General features: G+C 30.6%; 2 protein-coding genes across 2 annotated transcripts; both read right to left on the minus strand.

The window, feature by feature from the left end:
• Positions 1 to 1,140: 1,140 nt before the first annotated feature.
• LOC111716642 (sodium-dependent phosphate transport protein 1) lies at positions 1,141 to 5,212 on the minus strand. Its single transcript, XM_023492118.1, has 5 exons — positions 4,991 to 5,212; positions 4,747 to 4,794; positions 4,145 to 4,202; positions 2,710 to 2,753; positions 1,141 to 1,691 (listed from the first exon to the last, which is right to left on the minus strand). The coding sequence occupies exons 1-5, from the start codon at positions 5,032 to 5,034 to the stop codon at positions 1,499 to 1,501; spliced, it is 387 nt and encodes a 128-aa protein (XP_023347886.1). The 5' UTR covers positions 5,035 to 5,212; the 3' UTR covers positions 1,141 to 1,498.
• A 1,057-nt stretch (positions 5,213 to 6,269) lies between these two features.
• On the minus strand, positions 6,270 to 11,148 carry LOC111716640 (vesicular glutamate transporter 2). The gene is made up of 6 exons (XM_023492115.1): positions 11,061 to 11,148; positions 8,316 to 8,436; positions 7,955 to 8,046; positions 7,167 to 7,209; positions 6,840 to 6,918; positions 6,270 to 6,333 (listed from the first exon to the last, which is right to left on the minus strand). Exons 1-6 carry the CDS (start codon positions 11,091 to 11,093, stop codon positions 6,270 to 6,272), a joined length of 432 nt encoding a protein of 143 aa, XP_023347883.1. The 5' UTR covers positions 11,094 to 11,148.
• Positions 11,149 to 19,460: the final 8,312 nt, after the last annotated feature.

Raw genomic sequence — 19,460 nt, forward strand, 5'->3', positions numbered from 1 at the left:
ATAATTAGATAGATTAGGTCGAAAAAATGTAAAAAATAATTTTTTAAATTTTTTTTGTTTAAAACAAATATCAAAGTGTGACACACGTTTCTACACCCATTTTTCAAGGGCTTTTCAAAACTATAGTTTTCAGATCTGTAGCTTTAGTCATACCCCCCCCGCCTGTTTAGGGTTAGGAGCTCCAGGTCGTAATCGTTGTTTCATCTTTGTGGGTAACCCTGCATACACTATCATGTTTATGATAATGAGTTGAAGAGAAGAAACAATAAAACTTTTAGCTAATAAATTGAAAACCTACAAATTTGAAAATTGTCAAATGTTTGCAGTCAACATCCTCGAATTCTCTTTAAATAAAGAAAGAAAATCTAAAATTTGGTCAATTCCATAAAATCCCCCTTTATAACTACGATCGCTCAATATACAAGTGTACAGTGTTAGATACGTAAACATATCGTGATGTACACAACCGACCTGTTTATTAATTAATTAATAGACAGGTCGGTTGTGTACATCTGAGCTAAGCTTCACCTCTTCGTTTTATTACTCTATGAAAGAAACCATATTTGAAAACATTACATTTTCCGAAGAATATCTAGTCATCTATATCAAAATAAAGAACCAAACTGAGGCAAACACATTAGATATGATCATACAAACCCGTACAGCCGGATTCTATGCTGACTTAACATGTAAATTTAGTTTGTATTTACAATTACATAATTAATAATTTGTATTTACAATTACATCAACAGATATGTTTAATAATTTGTATTTACAATTACATCAACAGATATGTTTAATAATTTGTATTTACAATTACATAAACAGATATGTTCAATAATTTGTATTTACAATTACATAAACAGATATGTTCAATAATTTGTATTTAATGTTTGTTTGTATCCAATAAACGTCAAAACGGCTGAACCGATCGGGCCCAAATTTTTTGTGGGACATCACGTGACCACAGGGAAGGTTTATGAATGATAAAAGTTTTAAATAAATGTGTTTTAAAGGTTTTTAATTTTGTAAAAAATTAAATTCTTGAAAATCCGCGAAGTGTTTTTTTTAAAAATCCGCAAAAAATTTTCTTCTTTGTTTTAAAATGTAAACAAAAAGAACATGTTCACAATTAAAAAAGAAGATGGGCGCGAAGCGCCCTAAAAGCCTAGTACTTTATATTTCAGACGATAAACCTTTAAATACTTATTCTAAAAGAGTTTAAGGTCGTCAGTGAAGACTGAAGTCACATCCTTTGTGGGTAACCATGAAGATTGTACAATTACAATAACATTAATGTTAAATAATTTTCTTTATGAAACAATTAGAGATGGGTATAGTTTTTAACGGCGATTTTGTTAATAAACATGGAGATTGACAACGATGGTCCATCGATTATAACAATGGTCCGTCGTTATCTATGATCGCTCATCGTTGGACAGTAATTCCTGGTCGTTACTTTTTTTGTTTTATTAAACCATCATTGTAAAAACTAACTTTACATTTTAGGGTTTTTTATCCTGAACGAAGCCATCAAGTTAGATAATGAAAAAGTGAAAACCGCTTTTCCCTCTATACTCAAAATAATCTTAACTTTATCATGATCAGTTTCCTTTAGCATATCAAAGAGAAGAGGTAGAATAGGCGTTGAAAGATCGACTGCTCTTTGATCTTCATTGAAGGATCGCGTGCTAATATATTATAATTCTTTTATTTATTAGAGAAGACTCCAGTAAAGTGGGAAATGGATTTTGTATAACCTAACAAGGCGTCCATATTTTATTTCTCTTGTGAACATTTTCTCTGTGATATTGTAAAACAATAAAAAAATTCGCAGATTAAAAAAAAATCGTGGATTTTTAAATTTTAATGGAAATCAAATTTTCATTAAGAAATTTTGAATGGAATTTTTAGAAATCTATAATGTAATTATGCAAATTGAGAATGTCTCAAGCTTAAAATAGAAACCATGGAGTTTCGTAAAAATATAAGGAATAAAAGTTAATTTTGCATCATTTCATATGTTTCTTACTATTATTTTTGGTAAAGAAATTTACAAAGTATAGCTCGGCATGAACAGTTCGGGTGATTCCACTCCAGTTAAACTACAGGGTGTCCCAATAAACATGGAAATTTAGTGACGAACTTGATATCGTCTTTTTAAATAATTCTTTGATACCTCCTGAGAAAGCTGTAATCCGTAAGATTTTCGTCTGCTATGTTTACAATTTGTTTGTTTATGTTTTGTCTGCATATAGTATACAAACAGAGTAAACTTGTCCGTCTTCACTATTTATCTTGCGGAGACATTATAGACACATCTTTACAGTCTTTTACCCTTTTCATAAAATAAACTATAGAAAACATAATGATATTATGGCTATTGAAATTAGGTATTACAATACTAATTTATAACAAAGACGATATCAAATCTTGAAAACACTGAATTCCCATGTTTATTGGGACACCCTGTATAATACTTCCTTTCATTTGTTTCAAAGGACAAAAATCGGATTTTTTAGTATTAGGCCAATAACCAATAATAAATTTGCGGAGTTTGTAATTTATTAATAAAAAACAAATTTTACGAAATTTTATAAAATAGATGAAGAGGAAAACATTTAAACGCAAGAAAATTACCTTTTTTACATTTAGTTGCAATACTTGCATTACACACTTAAAAGGAAGAAAAAAGAATAAATTTAATTCCTGATTATGAATTCTTTTTCTTCATCTGAACTGTAGGGATCTTCCTATACATTTAATTTATAAATAAAAAATAATTTTCTTCTTGTTCTATACATTGGAGGAAAGGGTATGAAGGACGTAGCATGACAATGTATGTCAATTTATAGATTATTTGATACAACTAATCTTCTAAGTATCTAGATCTTTGAAATTAAAGGTCTTTAATGTGATGCAATAATATATTTACAGGGTGAGTCAAAAAGTGTGATTAGCAACGCCTTCTTCTTGTCGATCGCTACTAAATTTACTTTTATCTGTTCACAAAAATGCATTATTCCACTTAGATTGTAAATAATTTAATTAGATTTAAAATTAAACATTCAGACATTACAACCTACAAATGTCGAATTCAATTCGATGCTTTCATAAATATATAGTTGATATTCAATCATATTTTTAATTAAAAATGATTACTTTAAATACAACTTGTTTTCAAGACTGGCGCTAGATTTTCCACCATTTCTGGAAAATATGAGAATGTCGTCTTGGTCATTAAAAATCCTCGAAATTTAAAAAATGAATATTTACAAAAGTAACACTTGGATCATATAAAATAAAGAATATTATAAGATATCAATTACATACGAATGCATAGAATTGTATTCAACATCTATAGGTTTTAATCTATATAATAAAACAAGACATTCGTAAAGATGTCACCGATAGCCGGCCAAACGGCTGGACCGATTGGGCAGAATTTTTTATGGACACTACGGGTAGCCGGAGGGTGTCTTAGGCTAAAAATTTGATTTAAAAAAATGTGTTTTTTTTTCACGGGCAACGCCGGGCTCTCCAGCCTATATGCAATAATAATAAAACAAGACATTCATGTATATGATGCCTATAGTCGACCAAACAGCTGAGCGGCTGGAAATGGGGTGAAAGGGGTGGCGGGGGGGGGGGTGTTATAGGCAAAAAAAAATTGTTCAACATTTTTTTTATCAAAATATTTTTTTTAATTAAAAAATTCCACGGGCCCTTTAGCTGGTATGCAATAATAATGCAACTCTGTGAACTATGGACGCTACGCTCTTGGGTGTAAGACTTTTCTAACAATTTTCTCCTTAGAGACGCAACAAATAGATGAAAAATTAGAAGCGATCAATATCGAATTTAATTCAATATCAGCTTCCCAATTTAACTTATCAATTTTGCAATATTTCAAAATATGATACCCCAAACTTCATTGATTTGATTCAAAGTCGATTAATAGCATTGTTACAGTTACAGTTACACTAGAACCTTTCGAACTTACAAGCAATAACATTTTTCTGAGTTTTCACCAGTTCCAGGAATCAGAATTTAATGAAAAATTTAGGGTTAGATTTTGAGAGGCAACATTAATCAAATTTTCTTGACTCATTCTTTATTTATAATTTTAGGTCAATATTTACACCTGTGGGTCATCAAACATGAAGAAGAACCAAAGAACTCCCCAAACTCCTGTCAGAATACTGGATTTTAATAATCATCTGGATTTGAAAAGCATTATAATAATTATTTTTTAGAATTAAGAACGGGAATGGGGACCTTCGGTATCCTTAATCAATTCTAAAATCACTTATCCACGTGATGTGTATAATCAGATAGTTTCAGTTAATTCTGTTTGGACATCTCTCAAGGGTTCATCAATCAGAAGCCATACAAATCTTCTCAAACCTATTGAGAAACCCCTCAAATTTTATTCAACGGTTTTTCACGAATTAAGCTTCAGATCCCACTGTGTGTATCAAATTCAGGCAGCGTAGATTGTCGCTGCGTCATACAAAGGTTTAGAACCCTGATGGATCAAACTTTTTTTTGACTCCAACTAAACCTTTCTATTACAGTAAATTAGAACTTACATTTTCCGTTTTAAACTCCATAAATGTCTGGTATATTCAACAAGTTTGACCAAACGCCCCCCCCCCCCCACAACCAGGAGATTATCCAGGATTTTTTTCGGTGGGGGGGAGGGGAGGAGGAGGGGGTGGAGAGGGTCTCAACTGAATATTATTCCTTGTGATGTAAAATACCCAGATCCAGCTCAGACTTGTCAAAATACTTCTAAAACATAAATATTGTAAATCATATGAAAACACATTGTTTACTTACTAATTAAAAACATCAAAAATTATTTGAACCAGCATGGGATACAAATATTCTAAACTGTAATTTTAATAAATCATATCATAAAATTTTAATTGAAACATTTGTGATTTTATTGTGAATGAGAATTTCAATTTCTAAAAAGAAGGTTTACCCGCAGAGGGGATACGTGACAACAGTTCCAAATGTTCCTCCCATGTAAGAGAAAGAGACAAACTTTCCTTTCTCTGATTCTGGAGACCACTGGATTATAAAATATTAATTTTATATTTCCTTTCTCTGATTCCAGAGACCACTGGATTATAAGATATTAATTTCATCTTTCCTTTCTCTGATTCCGGAGACCATTGGATTATAAATATTGATTTTATCTTTCCTTTCTCTGATTCCGGAGACCATTGTATTGAAAAATATTAATTTTATCTTTCCTTTCTCTGATTCCGGAGACCACTGGATTATAAAATATTAATCTTATATTTCCTTTCTCTGATTCCGGAGACCACTGGATTGAAAAATATTAATTTTATCTTTCCTTTCTCTGATTCCGGAGACCACTGGATTATAAAATATTAATTTTATCTTTCCTTTCTCGCATTCCGGACACCACTGGATTGAAAAATATAAATTTTATCTTTGTATTTCTTGAAAAATCCTGAATCTGGACTTTTAAGGATTAACTCAGACTTAGACTTTCCGTACTTTCTTGTTTATTCAGTTGTTTAAAAGAAAAGAGAGTCCGAAAAAAACGAAAATAAAAAAACAATAAAAAAAGTTGTGAGTCTGAAGTCGGCTCTCATTATTCTTGCCTATGGGAACATGTTACCATAGATAAATATAAAATAATAGTATAGTATCAATAAAAATATTTGGTGTAACGCTTAGCTTATACCCCTTACATTTTTCGCAAACACTTCCTTTAAATCAAAATTATTTGTCATTTTTTTCCAAAGGAGTCTAAATATTTACCTAGATAGAATCAGGGTTTTAAGCGTAGACTTGGCGTAAGTCAATTTTGTAGAGAAGCCACAAATAAAAAAAATCATGTCTCAAAAACAAAAACATTAATATCTAATTAAGACAAAACATTTAAGGGTTCACTTTGCAGCGGTGTGTCACTTATCAATGGAAAACCATCAAACTTAAATAAAACATGAACTAATCCATCAAACTTAAATAAAACATTAACCAAACCATCAACCTTAAATAAAACATGAACCAAACCATTAAACTTAAATAAAACATTAACCAAACCATCAAACTTTAATAAAACATGAACCAAACCATCAAACTTAAATAAAACATGAACCAAACCATCAAACTTAAATAAAACATGAACCAATCCATCAAACTTAAATAAAACATTAGCCAAACCATCAACCTTAAATAAAACATGAACCAAACCATTAAACTTAAATAAAACATTAACCAAACCATCAAGATGAATAAAACATGAACCAAACCATTAAACTTATATAAAACATAAACCAAACCATCAAACTTAAATAGAACATAAACCAAACCATCAAACTTAAATAAAACATGAACCAAACCATCAAACTTAAATAAAACATTAACCAAACCATTAAATTTAAATAAATCAATAACAGCACTGAGATGAAGGTGGAAACAACGTAAAAAGAAAAAAAAAGAAAAAATCAGACAGAAAAAAAATACTTTTGCACCACTAATGTTTGGAAAGGAAATGGAGTTTTTAAGAAGATAAAAGGGATGATGGAATCCATTTAACGATTCATAAAAATGCCTTTATGTTAGAAACTTTAGCTAAGAAAGATATCCTCGTTTTTCTATCTAAAATTCAAACGATTTCTGTCACTTTTCATTAATGACTTTAACAGCAAATTTATTTTCATTTAGAGACAGGCACTGAGGCAAAGAAGGACTAGTATTTGCAAAGGTAAAAGTTTAAAGAGCATATCTACGAGACTGTGAATCGGGCATTAACCTATTGTACGACGACCTGTCTCTTTAAACAAGATAATTACCTAGTTTTAATATTTCCAGTGCAAAGTGGTGGAATGAGAGCACCCAACAGAGCACATAACATCATAGAGATTCCAAACACTTCACTCAAACATTGAAGATTAAGTTAAATACAAACAAAACTTTTGATTTAATAAACCTAGACAATTTGCTTTAAACGGGTTAAATTTATGTAGGCAGGCAAACAAATTTAACCTGAACGTTTTACAGCGATTTAGCGTTTTTATTAAAGAGATTGCTCATCTAATTAAAAATATAATTCAACGATTGTGTTTTCTAAAAGCTGAACAGTCCCTTTCAAAAATAAAATAAAATTTTCACATTCTTTCCTTTCTTAGTTCCAAACATTTCCGCAAACCTTCCTCCTGGAACCTGGATAGTAGTAAACAGTTAAAGGGACTGTAAACAGTTAAAGGGACGGTAAACAATTAAAGGGACTGCAAACAATTAAAGGGACTGTAAACAGTTAAAGGGACTGTAAACAGTTAAAAAGACTGTAAACAGTTAAAAGAACTGTAAACAGTTAAAGGGACTGTAAACAGTTAAAGGGACTGTAAACAGTTAAAGGGACTGCAAACAGTTAAAGGGACTGTAAACAGTTAAAGGGACTGCAAACAGTTAAAAAGACTGTAAACAGGTAAAGTGACTGTAAACAGTTAAAGGGACTGTAAACAGTTAAAGAGACTGCAAACAGTTAAAGGGACTGCAAACAGTTAAAAGGACTGTAAACAGTTAAAGGGACTGTAAACAGTTAAAGGGACTGCAAACGGTTAAAAAGATTGTAAACAGTTAAAGGGACTGTAAACATATAAAGGGACTGTAAACAATTAAAGGGACTGTAAACAGTTAAAGGGACTGTACACAATTAAAGGGACTGTAATCGTAGTTTAAAGTGGGATGTCCGATTCACAACGGTACCCTTTAAACTAAAAAATAGAGTCACTGGAAAGTACATGAACAACCCCTTTAAGGGATTATTTAATATTTAATAAAAAAATATCTTTGTATAGAATTGATACATTTTTAATAAGAAATTGATTAAAATAAATTGTAAGCAAAGTTGTATTTGAGAATTAAAACTCATTTTTTGGTAAACATTTATAGGAAGGAAAATTACCTGTGTTATGACATATCCAAAGAAGAAAGCACTTTTGACAAGACTTTGAGCTGATTTAACATTTTCATCAGAACTCTTTCCTTCTCCATAATCTATCCAAGAACTTTAATTTACACTTTTTAACATTTTTCACATTTTCAACATTTCAAGATTTACAGATAAGTCTGAGGCTTCAACTTTTGGTTAGAATAATTTTCGGCCACGGTGTAAACTTTTAAAGGGAAAGATTTAAGTTTAACTCTTGGGAAACAAAAAAGGGAATAGCTTAAATTAAACCATCAAGAGGGGAGGAAAATCGACTGAGCGCGAAAGTTTAAAAGTTGTGGTTTCTGATCATAACAAATCTAAATATTGATATTACCTGTCCAGTTTACAAAAGGACCCATGGAGTTGTTGGAATTGTTCATCTCGATGAGTGCTATGTTTAGGTTCACCCGGAGCATATAGTTTACCATCAGTCCCAGAAATACAAGTATAGCAACCTATATTTATGTTTAGATAAAAGGGAGTGACTGGCAATGTTTGGTTGTTGAACTGAGAATGAAGTATTGTTTAGAAATTTTTTAGGATTCCTTTGAGACATATAATGTATAAAACATTCGTTTTAATAATGTATAATTAGTAAGTTTGAGCGTAAAATCGACGTTAAAAATCATCCATTTGGGTGGCTACGTTTTGAGAATCGATTTTTTAAAGATTATTAAATAACTACGACGAAAAATGTATCAAAATTTCTTCAGAAAACTAATTAGATAATTTGGAACATATTTCTAAATAGAAATTGGTCAATAAATCAATGTCAGAATAAATTATTTCTTTTTCATCATTATATAGAATTTCTTTCCTTGCATATTTCTACAAATTCTTTAAATGTTGTATTTTCAATAAAAATTCCAGAAAATCTGCAGAAAATGTTTGCGAATAATGAGAGATTAAAGAAACTTATAACTGAATAAGATTACTTATTTTCGATGATAAGAGTTAATTTTTATTTTCTCAACCTGTTCCTGAACTACTAATAGTTTACTGTAGAAATGTTGTAACATTTGTTGTCCTCGTTATTTAATAATTTAAAAAAATGATTCTCAAAACGTATCCACTTCGATACATTTCCGGTCAATCCCTTTAACTCGGAGCATATAGTTTACCATCAGTCCCAGAAATACAAGCATAGCAAGAAGCAACCTATATTTATTGTGTTGGGAAATTTCAAAGAAAGACACAACACAGCCAGGACATTTCATAAACAGGACGTTTCATAAACAGGACATTTCATAGACAGACATTTTATAGACAGGACATTTCATAAACAGGACATTTCATAAACAGGACATTTCATAGACAGACATTTTATAGACAGGACATTTCATAAACAGGAGATTTCATAAACAGGACGTTTCATAGACAGGACATTTCATAAACAGGACGTTTCATAAACAGGACATTTCATAGACAGACATTTTATGGACAGGACATTTCATAAACAGGACATTTCATAGACAGGACATTTCATAGACAGGACATTTCATAGACAGGACATTTCATAAACAGGACGTTTCATAAACAGGACATTTCATAGACAGACATTTTATAGACAGGACATTTCATAAACAGGACATTTCATAGACAGGACATTTCATAAACAGAACATTTCATAAACAGGACATTTCAAAGACAGGACATTCCATAAACAGGACATTTCATAAATAAGACATTTAACAAACAGGACATTTCATAAACAGGACATTTCATAAACAGGACATTTCATAAACAGGACATATCATAAACAGGACATTTTATAAACAGGACATTTCATAAACAGGACATTTCATAAACAGGACATTTCATAAACAGGACATTTCATAGACAGGACATTTCATAGACAGGACATTTTATAGTTAGGACATTTCATAGATATGATCATAGACAGGGCATTTCGTAGATATGATATTTCATAGATATGACATTTCATAGATATGACCATAGACAGGACATTCATAGATATGATATTTCAAAGACAGGACATTTCATAGATATGATATTTCATAGGCAGGACATTTCATAGATTTTATATTTCATAGACAGGACATTTAATAGATATGATATTTCATAGACAGGACATTTCATAGATATGATAATTCATAGACAGGACATTTCATAGATTTGATATTTCATAGACAGCTAGAATTTATGCATAGATAAGGTTATTTTTTTCTTCTTCCAAATAACCTTATCTAATTAATCAATACTCTGATCGTTCTACGATCTCTCTGATTTATATGGATCGTAAACTGATCCCATTTTCTAAGATTGTGACACATTTTTTACTAGCCCAAACCCTCTGAAATTACCTATCTATGAAAATTCTTCACTTTCTATGAAATTACCTGAATATGAAAAGTCTGTTCTGTCCATAAAAGTGTATCTATGAAATGTCCTATGATTTTTTTCTATGAATTTCTTTGTCTATGAATTATCCTAGTAAAAAAACGTCCTATATCTGTAAATTCAACGTGCTATGAAATCAAAAAGGAAATTCTTTACTTATCAAATCACATAAAAGATAGAATATGTACAACGAAGCGGTTTTTTTTTCAAAGAAAACTGAAGAATACTTTTACATTAACCGGAGAGACCGGTTAGGTAGGGGACGGTGGTAAACGATTATATCAAGAAAATGAAGACGACTTTGGATTTTAATCTAATCTCAAGCTTTTAAACAGCATTGATACACAAAAACATGGCAACAATAAAAGCGCGCTGTCAATTAAAAAATCATCTATTTTTTAAACTTGTAAACGAAAACTTAGTTAAAAAATCGTCTTTATTATATCAATATATTCGCCTACCAAAGCAGTTGAACTGATAGTGCAGTATTATAGAGAACATTTTAAGGATTAATTAGATACCAATAAGACGGCTTTACGGGTTATTATTTCTGAGTAGGAGCGCAAACTCATTTTTCAAAATTTATATCAACTACCCGAAATAGCCGGTCTGTCCCTTTAAAGATCAGCTACCCGAAATAGCCGGTCTGTCCCTTTAAAGCATCTAGGCCGTCTACAAAAGTGAAGTTAGTCTCTCAAGAACTGAACGAACATTTTACCTGCCAGCGACGAGGAATTATTCTGCTCAACATTTTTCACTAAACAAAACAGTTCGATTAAAATTGCATAATGAAAAAATGAAAAGATTATTTTTTTCTATTTTTCTGCTGTCCGTCTGTATGTTGTAACTATTCACTAGATTAAATGTATTTATTTCTTCAATCTTGTATTTTAAACAATTAAAACAATTATTTAGAAAACAAAACAGATTTGACACACTTACGTTTTTACTAATTTAGTGTTGTTTATTTTCATATTTATCGCGTTTTTACTAATTTAGTGGTATTGCCAAAATTGATAAGATTATAATCATTTAATTTTTTTTATTACAAGTAATATTTTTAGCTGTTTTGCATTTAAATATTTAAATGTATTATTTTGATTAAAAACACAAGAGCACGAAACAAACATTGAATATAAACTAAGAAAATGCTTTCAAGAAACAAATCTAATTTCTTCTCCTGTCTTAAAGGGACAGACCGGCTATTTCATGTAGATGAACTGAGTATGTAGTGTTGTGGACAAATTCTTTAGGATTCCTTTCAGACATATAAAACTTTTTAAAGATCTGTAAATCCAGAGTTTGAGCGTAAAGTCGGTGTTAAAAATTGTTTTTTTGAATTATTAAAAAACGACGACGAAAAATGTTAGTTGTTTAGGAACGGGATGAGGAAATAAGAATTAATCTTATCATCGAATATAAGTATACGTGTTTCATTATTAGTTTCTATTTTCTCATTTTTCACAAAGATTTTCTGCAGATTTTCTGAAATTATTAATGAAAAGACGACATTTGAAGACTTTGTAGAAAACTGCGAATAAATTCATAGATAAGAAATTCAATATAATGATGAAAACGAAATAATTGATTCTAACATTGATTTTAATTGACGAATTTCTTTTGATAAATATGTTCCTAACCATCTAATTAGTCTAATGTATAATTTTAACTTTATTTTCCGTCGTCGTCATTTAATAATTTAAAAAAACCAAGTCTGAAAACGTACCCGGACCTAAATTTATGATATTGAACGTCGACATATGCACTCAAGCTCAGTAATTATACATCGTGGAAACGTTTTATATGCCTCAAATAAATCCTTAAGAATTTGTCCACAACAATGCATACTCAGTTTAACTACCTTGCATTGCCGGTCTGTCCCTTTAATGCTTTCTAGAAACAAATCTAATTTCTTCTCCTGTCTTAGTTTTAAGGAAATAACTTGCAACTGAATTTTCAAGAGTTTTTTTGATAGCATATCAGTCATACGCGCAGCAGTTGTATCAGATTGTACTTATCAAGATACATTATATGACCGATTCTTGTTTATTTTCATATTTATCGCGTTTCTTCAAACAATGATGCAAAATTTTAATTCGGCTTCTATTTTTATGTTAAAAAAACAACAAAAATTTCGATAGTTTATCAACAAAATGGAAATTTTTTTGTGACACATTTTTCGGTTTATCTAAAAGGTATCTAGATATATCTAGACATAAAGTAAACATCACGATAATTACTAAATCTTTATGCATCTACATCATGACTCATGAGTCATGCGAACAATCAATTTTCAACTGATCAGCAAAATAGGTGGTAACAGAGAAATGGACCAATTATACACGACGTCACAAGTGTCCAATATAACAAGGAAAACGAAATGTTCTCACATTAGTTGACATGCGTTGCCGAGATTAAATAAAAAAAAATTTTTTTTTAAAGAGGTTTGAGCGCTCTAGTGGGTTTTGAGTTATTGAGAAAAAATCACTGAGGGGGAGGAGGGAGGCATATTTCTTACATTAACTGTATTGAAAAAAAAATATTCACAAATTCACAGATTTCAAAAAATAATTCAAAGTCCTGCTAATGCTAAATTGTTTTAAGCTCAAACACAGTTTATTAAACATTTAAGCATATAAACGATAAGATAATGATAACAATGATAATGATAATAACTAAACCTACTGTTTTGTGTTTTTATCTATACATTTAGCTTTCTTTATTTACTGAAAGGGACTTTACGCGTTATTTCAAGTGACCCTCCATGCAAAGATGGCAATGCCGGATTCACAACAGTACCAGTTCAGTACCTCTTTCTAATCAGTAAAGAGAAAGATATTGTCGTTTTTCTAGGTTTAAACTTGAAATGTGCNTAACAATACTGCTTTACTTCTTATGCAGTACTACTTACTAGGTCAATCTACTAAATTTCGGATTTTGAACCTAAGCTCAGAAATTCCCGTGGTTCTACCGAGTTCCTCAATCCAAATTTTAGACATATCAGTGAAGTTGTTCCTAAGTTATGATCGGATGTCCAAAGTAAATAGAAAGATTGACGTATATGACAAAAATAAATATTAAACAGTTTTGCTGCTAAAGTTTTAAACTTTATTAAAGATTTAAAAAGTAAACAAAGGATGACTGGGTGGGCCGAGAAAATTAAAATAATAATTGTAATACATGTTAATTGGCAGATATCTCATATTTAAAAATTAGTTTAAAATCGGCTCTAAAGTTTTAAAATAGCACTAATTACAAAAAATAAAAATTACAAAAAAATAATAGATACGAATTTTCAAAAACAGACAATTTCGTAAAATTGTATACATAACCCTTAAAAAAGGAAATGATGAAGCCTAAAACCAATTTCATTAAGTCGCACTAGTATAAATAATTGTCACTGTCACCTATGGTTTCCAAATTTTGAAAAAATATCTTTCGCGATATTTCGATAATTCTATCTTTAGAGGGTAATTTTTTTTTTATACATGAAAATACAGGAATTGTAGGCGCAATATCAAGTGACCTATTTTATGGAGAGGAATTTCCCATTCACATGGATATTCTTAAAAGATATGCATCATAAAGAAATAAATTGATATCATGGCTATTTTTGAGAACTGATTATTAAAATTATCGGCAGTAAACACTTGTCTGGGTTTCCAACGAAATAGATTATTCACTTACGCGAAATTACGTGTAGTTACCGAAATAATTTTCATTTTGTGTAATTTCGCAGGATTACCCGTAATTAGCGAAACTTCAATTGTGAAGAAAAGTGAAAGAAAGTGTTAGGCATAATTACGTGTAATTAAACTTAATGTAATTACTACTTTTCGCGTAATGCTCATCCGTAACTGAAAGAAAATATTATGCATAATTACGCGTAAGCGTAACATACTATTACGACTGGAAAACCTCAATGTTTCACAATTAACTACCAAGAAATGGATGTTATAGTTTTGAATTTACATTTAATGCTTTGCTGGATGCGACAAATATGCACTTATGCATTTTAAGATTTTAAATTATGATTCAACACAAACTGTCCAATGTTTAGTGCATGCACCAGGTTTAGCTAGGGCTAGTCATGTTCAAACTTTTTCAAGCCGTTTCATTAAAGGTTCGTTCCAACCGTTTTTAAAATAAAATCTCAGGTAGTCAGTAGTTTTAGAGGGTAAACACCAGAGGCGCAACTAGGGGGGGCGAAATTTTAAATAAAACATAAACCAAACCATTAAACTTAAATAAAACATTAACCAAACTATCAAACTTAAATAAAACATGAACCAAACCATCAAACTCAAATAAGACATGAACCAAACCATTAAACTTAAATAAAACATGAACCAAGCCATCAAACTTAAATAAAACATGAACCAAACCACCAAACTTAAATAAAACATTAACCAAACCATGAAACTTAAATAAAACATTAACCAAACCATCAAACTTAAATAAAACATAAACCAAACCATTAAACTTAAATAAAACATGAACCAAACCATCAAACTCAAATAAGACATGAACCAAACCATTAAACTTAAATAAAACATGAACCAAGCCATCAAACTTAAATAAAACATGAACCAAGCCATCAAACTTAAATGAAACATTAACCAAACCATCAAAATTAAATAAAACATTGAACAAACCATTAAACTTAAATTATTAAGTAACCAAACCATCAAACTTAAATAAATCAATAATAGCACCGAGATGAAGGTGCAAACAACGAAAAAAGAAAAAAAGAAAAAATCAGACAGAAAAATAATACTTTTGCGCCACTATCGTTTGGAAAGGAAATTGAGTTCCTAAGAAGATAAAAGGGTTGATGGAATCCATTTAACGATTCATAAAAATGCCGTTATCTCAGAAACTTTAGCTAAGAAAGATATCCTCGTTTTTCTATCTAAAATTCAAACGATTCCTGTCATTTCATTTTGAGACCGGCACTGAGGCAAAGAAATATTTGCGAAGGTAAAAGTTTAAAAAGTATAACTACGAGACTGTAAATCGGGCCATGGAACCTCTTGTACGACGACCTGTCTCTTTAAACAAGAAAATTACCTAGTTTTAATATTTCCAGTGCAAAGTGGTGGAATGAGAGCTCCCAACAGAGCACATAACATCATAGAGATTCCAAACACTGCAGCACTCAAACATTGAAGAGTAAGGAAAATACAAACACAAACTTTTGATTTAATAAACCTAGACAATTTGCTTTAAACGGATTAAATTTATGTAGGTAGGCAAACAGATTTAACCTGAACGTTTTACACCGTTTTAGCGTTTTTTATTAAAGAGATTTCTCATCTAATTGAAAACATAATTCAACGATTGTATTTTCTAAAAACCCGAACAGTCCCTTGCAAATATAAAATAAAATTTTCACTTTCTTTCCTTTCTTAGTTCCAAACATTTCCGAAAACCTTCCTCCTGGAACCTGGACAGTTGTATACATTTAAAGTGACTGTAAACAATTAAAGGGACTGTAAACAGTTAAAGGGACTGTAAACAATTAAAGGGACTGTAAACAGTTAAAGGGACTGTAAACAATTAAAGGGACTGAAAACAGTTAAAGGGACTGTAAACAATTAAAGGGACTGAATAAACAATTAAAGGGACTGTAAACAGTTAAAGGGACTGTAAACAATTAAAGGGACTGTAAACAGTTAAAGGGACTGTAAACAATTAAAGGGACTGAAAACAGTTAAAGGGACTGTAAACAATTAAAGGGACTGAAAAAAATTAAAGGGACTGTAAACAATCAAAGGGACTGTAAACAGTTAAAGGGACTGTAAACAATAAAAGGGACTGTAAACAATTAAAGGGACTGTAAACAGTAAGAGGGACTGTAAACTATTAAAGGGACTGTAAACAATTAAAGGGACTGTAATCGTAGTTTAAAGTGAAACTTTATTTGTAGAGTGGCATGTCCGATTCACAAAAAAATTAAAATGTTGACCAATCAAGAATTTATGGGCTGAGAATTGATTATTTTCAATTTTGAGGCTTTTGAATTTATGCTGAAAAGACAAAGAAGAATATTGGCAGAATTTAATACTTTTTGAAAAAACGATGATATCTTCCTCATTGTTACTGACAATAAGGTACTCTTGTGATTTTTTCTTTCTAAAAAATAGAGCCACTTGAAAGTACATTTACAACAGCTTCAAGGGATTATTTTGACGAAAAAATTCTTTGTACAGAATTCATACATTTTTAATAAGAAATTGATTAAAATAAAATTTAAGCAAAGCTGTATTTGAGAATTAAAATGCAATTTTATTTTGGTAAACATTTATAGGAAAGTTCTGAACCCTCTAGTAATAAGTTATAAGAAATATATATACTGGAAGTTATTTATGCGTTTTATTAGAGTCTGACTCACGTCCTCTATAAACTAATTATTAAAATTATCGGCAGTAAATAAAAGATTACTCCCTTACGCGAAATTACGTGCAGTTACGCAAAAAAATTTCATTTTGTATAATTTCCCAGGATTACCCTTAATTAGCAAAACTTCGATTTCGCGAAGTTACGTCGTAATTTTGCGCACTTTCTACAAGGTAATTTCGCGAAATTTTACATTAATTTGCGAAACTTCAATAAGAAAATATTTTTATTATCCAATAAGATTGGACATGGTTGTAGTGCGCATATCCTTACACATATTTTCCCACTATATTCATTTCTGAGAATTAATATGTACTTTATTAATTACGGAATGATTTCTTATTACGTAATTACGCGAAACTAGACTTTATTTTGTTTATGTAACTAAGACATAATTTCCCGTAATGCTCCCCCGTAAGTGAAAGAAAGTAATATGTATAATTACGCTGGAAACCCTAATTGCACTAGTATAAATAATTGTCACTAAGTTGTCCAGAAATATAAACGACAATATCCTCCCTCCATGTATTGTTTAGATAAAGGTTCTGTTTAATTGTTCTCTTTAAATGGAGGATAGCTGGGTCGCTTAAAATTATAACGACAGTACTTGTTTAACATCAACTAACTACCAAAAAATTGATCCTATAGTTTGGAAATAGACATTTACTAAATCTTAACCTTGTAGTTTTCAATGCTTTGCTGGATGCACATGTGCACTTATGCATTTTTAGATTTGAAATTATGATTCAACACAAACTGTCCAGTGTTCAGTGCATGCACCAGGCTTATCTAGGGCTAGTCATGTTTAAACTTTTTCAAGCCGTTTTGTTAATGGTTAGTTCCAACCGTTTTTAAAATAATATCTCAGGTAGAGTCGTTAGTTTTAGGGTAAGAACGAAACTTTGTTTCAAATGGTATTTTCTGCTTTTTGAAAAGTTACTGTTAGCTAACAATCTCAATTTTTTATACCGCGTGAAGTGCGGAAAAAAAATTTTGCTAACGGTTTATATAATCGTTAACAGTTGTGAACACAGAATACAACATATAAAAACATCAAAACATGCTAAATTTTTTTTACAAGTTTCAGGCAATTATAAGTAGAAAGAAATTCAACGTTTTTTTAAATCGTTTTGTTTTTGTTTTTAATCGTTACTTTTTTTTCAAAAATGGCTAATCTATTTCATTTAGAAATTAACAGGTTTTNTTGTTGTGGTATGGTAATTACCCCCAGGATTCTAGGGGGGGGTATTTACCCCCAGGATTCTAGGGGGGGGGTAAATAACCCCAATAACCCCCCTTATATCCGCCACTGGTTCCAACCCTTTTAAAAATAAAATCTCAGGTAGCCGTAGGTTTCAGAGGGTAAGAACAAAACTTCGTTTCGGTTACGGTATTTTCCGGCTAAATTCACCTTTAGTTAACGATTTTAATTTTATTAACGGCTCCACCTGTCAATGATATCATTATTACAAAATGAAAAGAGTAGTTAATGGTTAAAGAAATCGTTAATAGCCTTTTATGCATTTTAAAGCAGAAAAAACGAAATTCACCGTTTAAAAAAGATCCGTTTCGTTTTCGTGTTCAACTGTTAATTTTTTTAGAAGGCTATAATCACTTTCGTCAACGATTTAAAAATTAAAGGTTTTTGCCGTTCATTAACAGACTCTTCCGTTAATTTCGAAAACCTCCGTTTCTTAACGGAACTTTGCTTAGCCCCAAGTTTAACCAGGATTAACACAAATATTTTCCTTAACCCTATCCCTGCTGGGGTACTTGAAAACCAGGTTATGCTATAGGGAGGAGGGGGGAGGGGAGGTGAGACCCTTTCAAAGATAAATATGACAGATTATACTTTTTTGGAAAGCTCTTAAAATAGGCTAATTCAGATTAGTCTAAAAAATTGGGGTTGCAAAAATAATTGCACAAATAAGTAAAAACTTGGAGTTATCTGATAATTACATATTTTGCATTTTTTCACTTTTTATTAGCTTTTTAACATTTTAACAACTTTTAGGTTTGCTAAAAAAACAAATTTCATTTTTGCAAAACTAGTTTTGCCATTTTTTAAAGTTAAGCAGTAATTGTAAATTCATGCCAAATTGTCATATCATAGAATAATATGAATTGCTGTACAGTTATTTGGCTTACTAAAATAGTACAAAGAAGGATAAAGTTGCAGTTTTTAGCAATTTGCATTTTGCAGTGCTTTTTGCACTTTTTTGAACAAAATTAAAACGAATCCACATTATGGAAAGCATTAAAGAGGGGATGACATTTCAAAATTCAAATGTTTACGTTTTACAGATTTGAGACCCACGGTTGGCAAAAAACCATCCTAAAAACCCTACAAATATTTGAATTTAATTCTAATGGTTATGTCAACAATTATTTCATAAATGATTTATTTACAAAACATCATGAATAGCTAGGTGCGGAAAATCAAAGAGAAAGATAAAAGTTTCTATTTATTCTAATAATTTAATATTTTATTCTTTTAACTAAACAGGGGGATACAAAATACATTTATCTGCAAAATCAAGTGAAGTTATATTTCAGCGTAAAACATGATTTAAAGCATGTTGGCTGATGTGGAAAATATGTAAGGGTTTAAGTATTTTTAATAGGATTAAAATAAAACAACATTCATCCTCACTTATTACAACGTTAATCATTGCAATTTGATATTATAAATCTCAGTCAAATGTTGTTGTTAAAAGAG

This window comes from Eurytemora carolleeae, unplaced genomic scaffold (genome assembly GCF_000591075.1).
Source record: "Eurytemora carolleeae unplaced genomic scaffold, Eaff_2.0 scaffold2098, whole genome shotgun sequence".
Classification (NCBI taxonomy): domain Eukaryota; kingdom Metazoa; phylum Arthropoda; class Copepoda; order Calanoida; family Temoridae; genus Eurytemora; species Eurytemora carolleeae.

Excerpts from the sequence above, each read along its gene's own strand:
- LOC111716642 (XM_023492118.1), bottom strand. The coding sequence starts at position 5,034 with ATGGGAGGAACATTTGGAACTGTTGTCACGTATCCCCTCTGCGG. Across the intron at positions 4,795-4,990 it reads GTCACGTATCCCCTCTGCGG|AAGTATTTTGACAAGTCTGA; the intron begins GTAAACCTTCTT and ends TTTATGTTTTAG. Across the intron at positions 1,692-2,709 it reads GAAAAAGAATTCATAATCAG|CACGCGATCCTTCAATGAAG; the intron begins GAATTAAATTTA and ends ATAATATATTAG.
- LOC111716640 (XM_023492115.1), bottom strand. The coding sequence starts at position 11,093 with ATGTTGAGCAGAATAATTCCTCGTCGCTGGCAG. Across the intron at positions 8,047-8,315 it reads TCCTTTTGTAAACTGGACAG|ATTATGGAGAAGGAAAGAGT; the intron begins GTAATATCAATA and ends GTTCTTGGATAG. Across the intron at positions 7,210-7,954 it reads TTGGATATGTCATAACACAG|GTTCCAGGAGGAAGGTTTGC; the intron begins GTAATTTTCCTT and ends ACTACTATCCAG.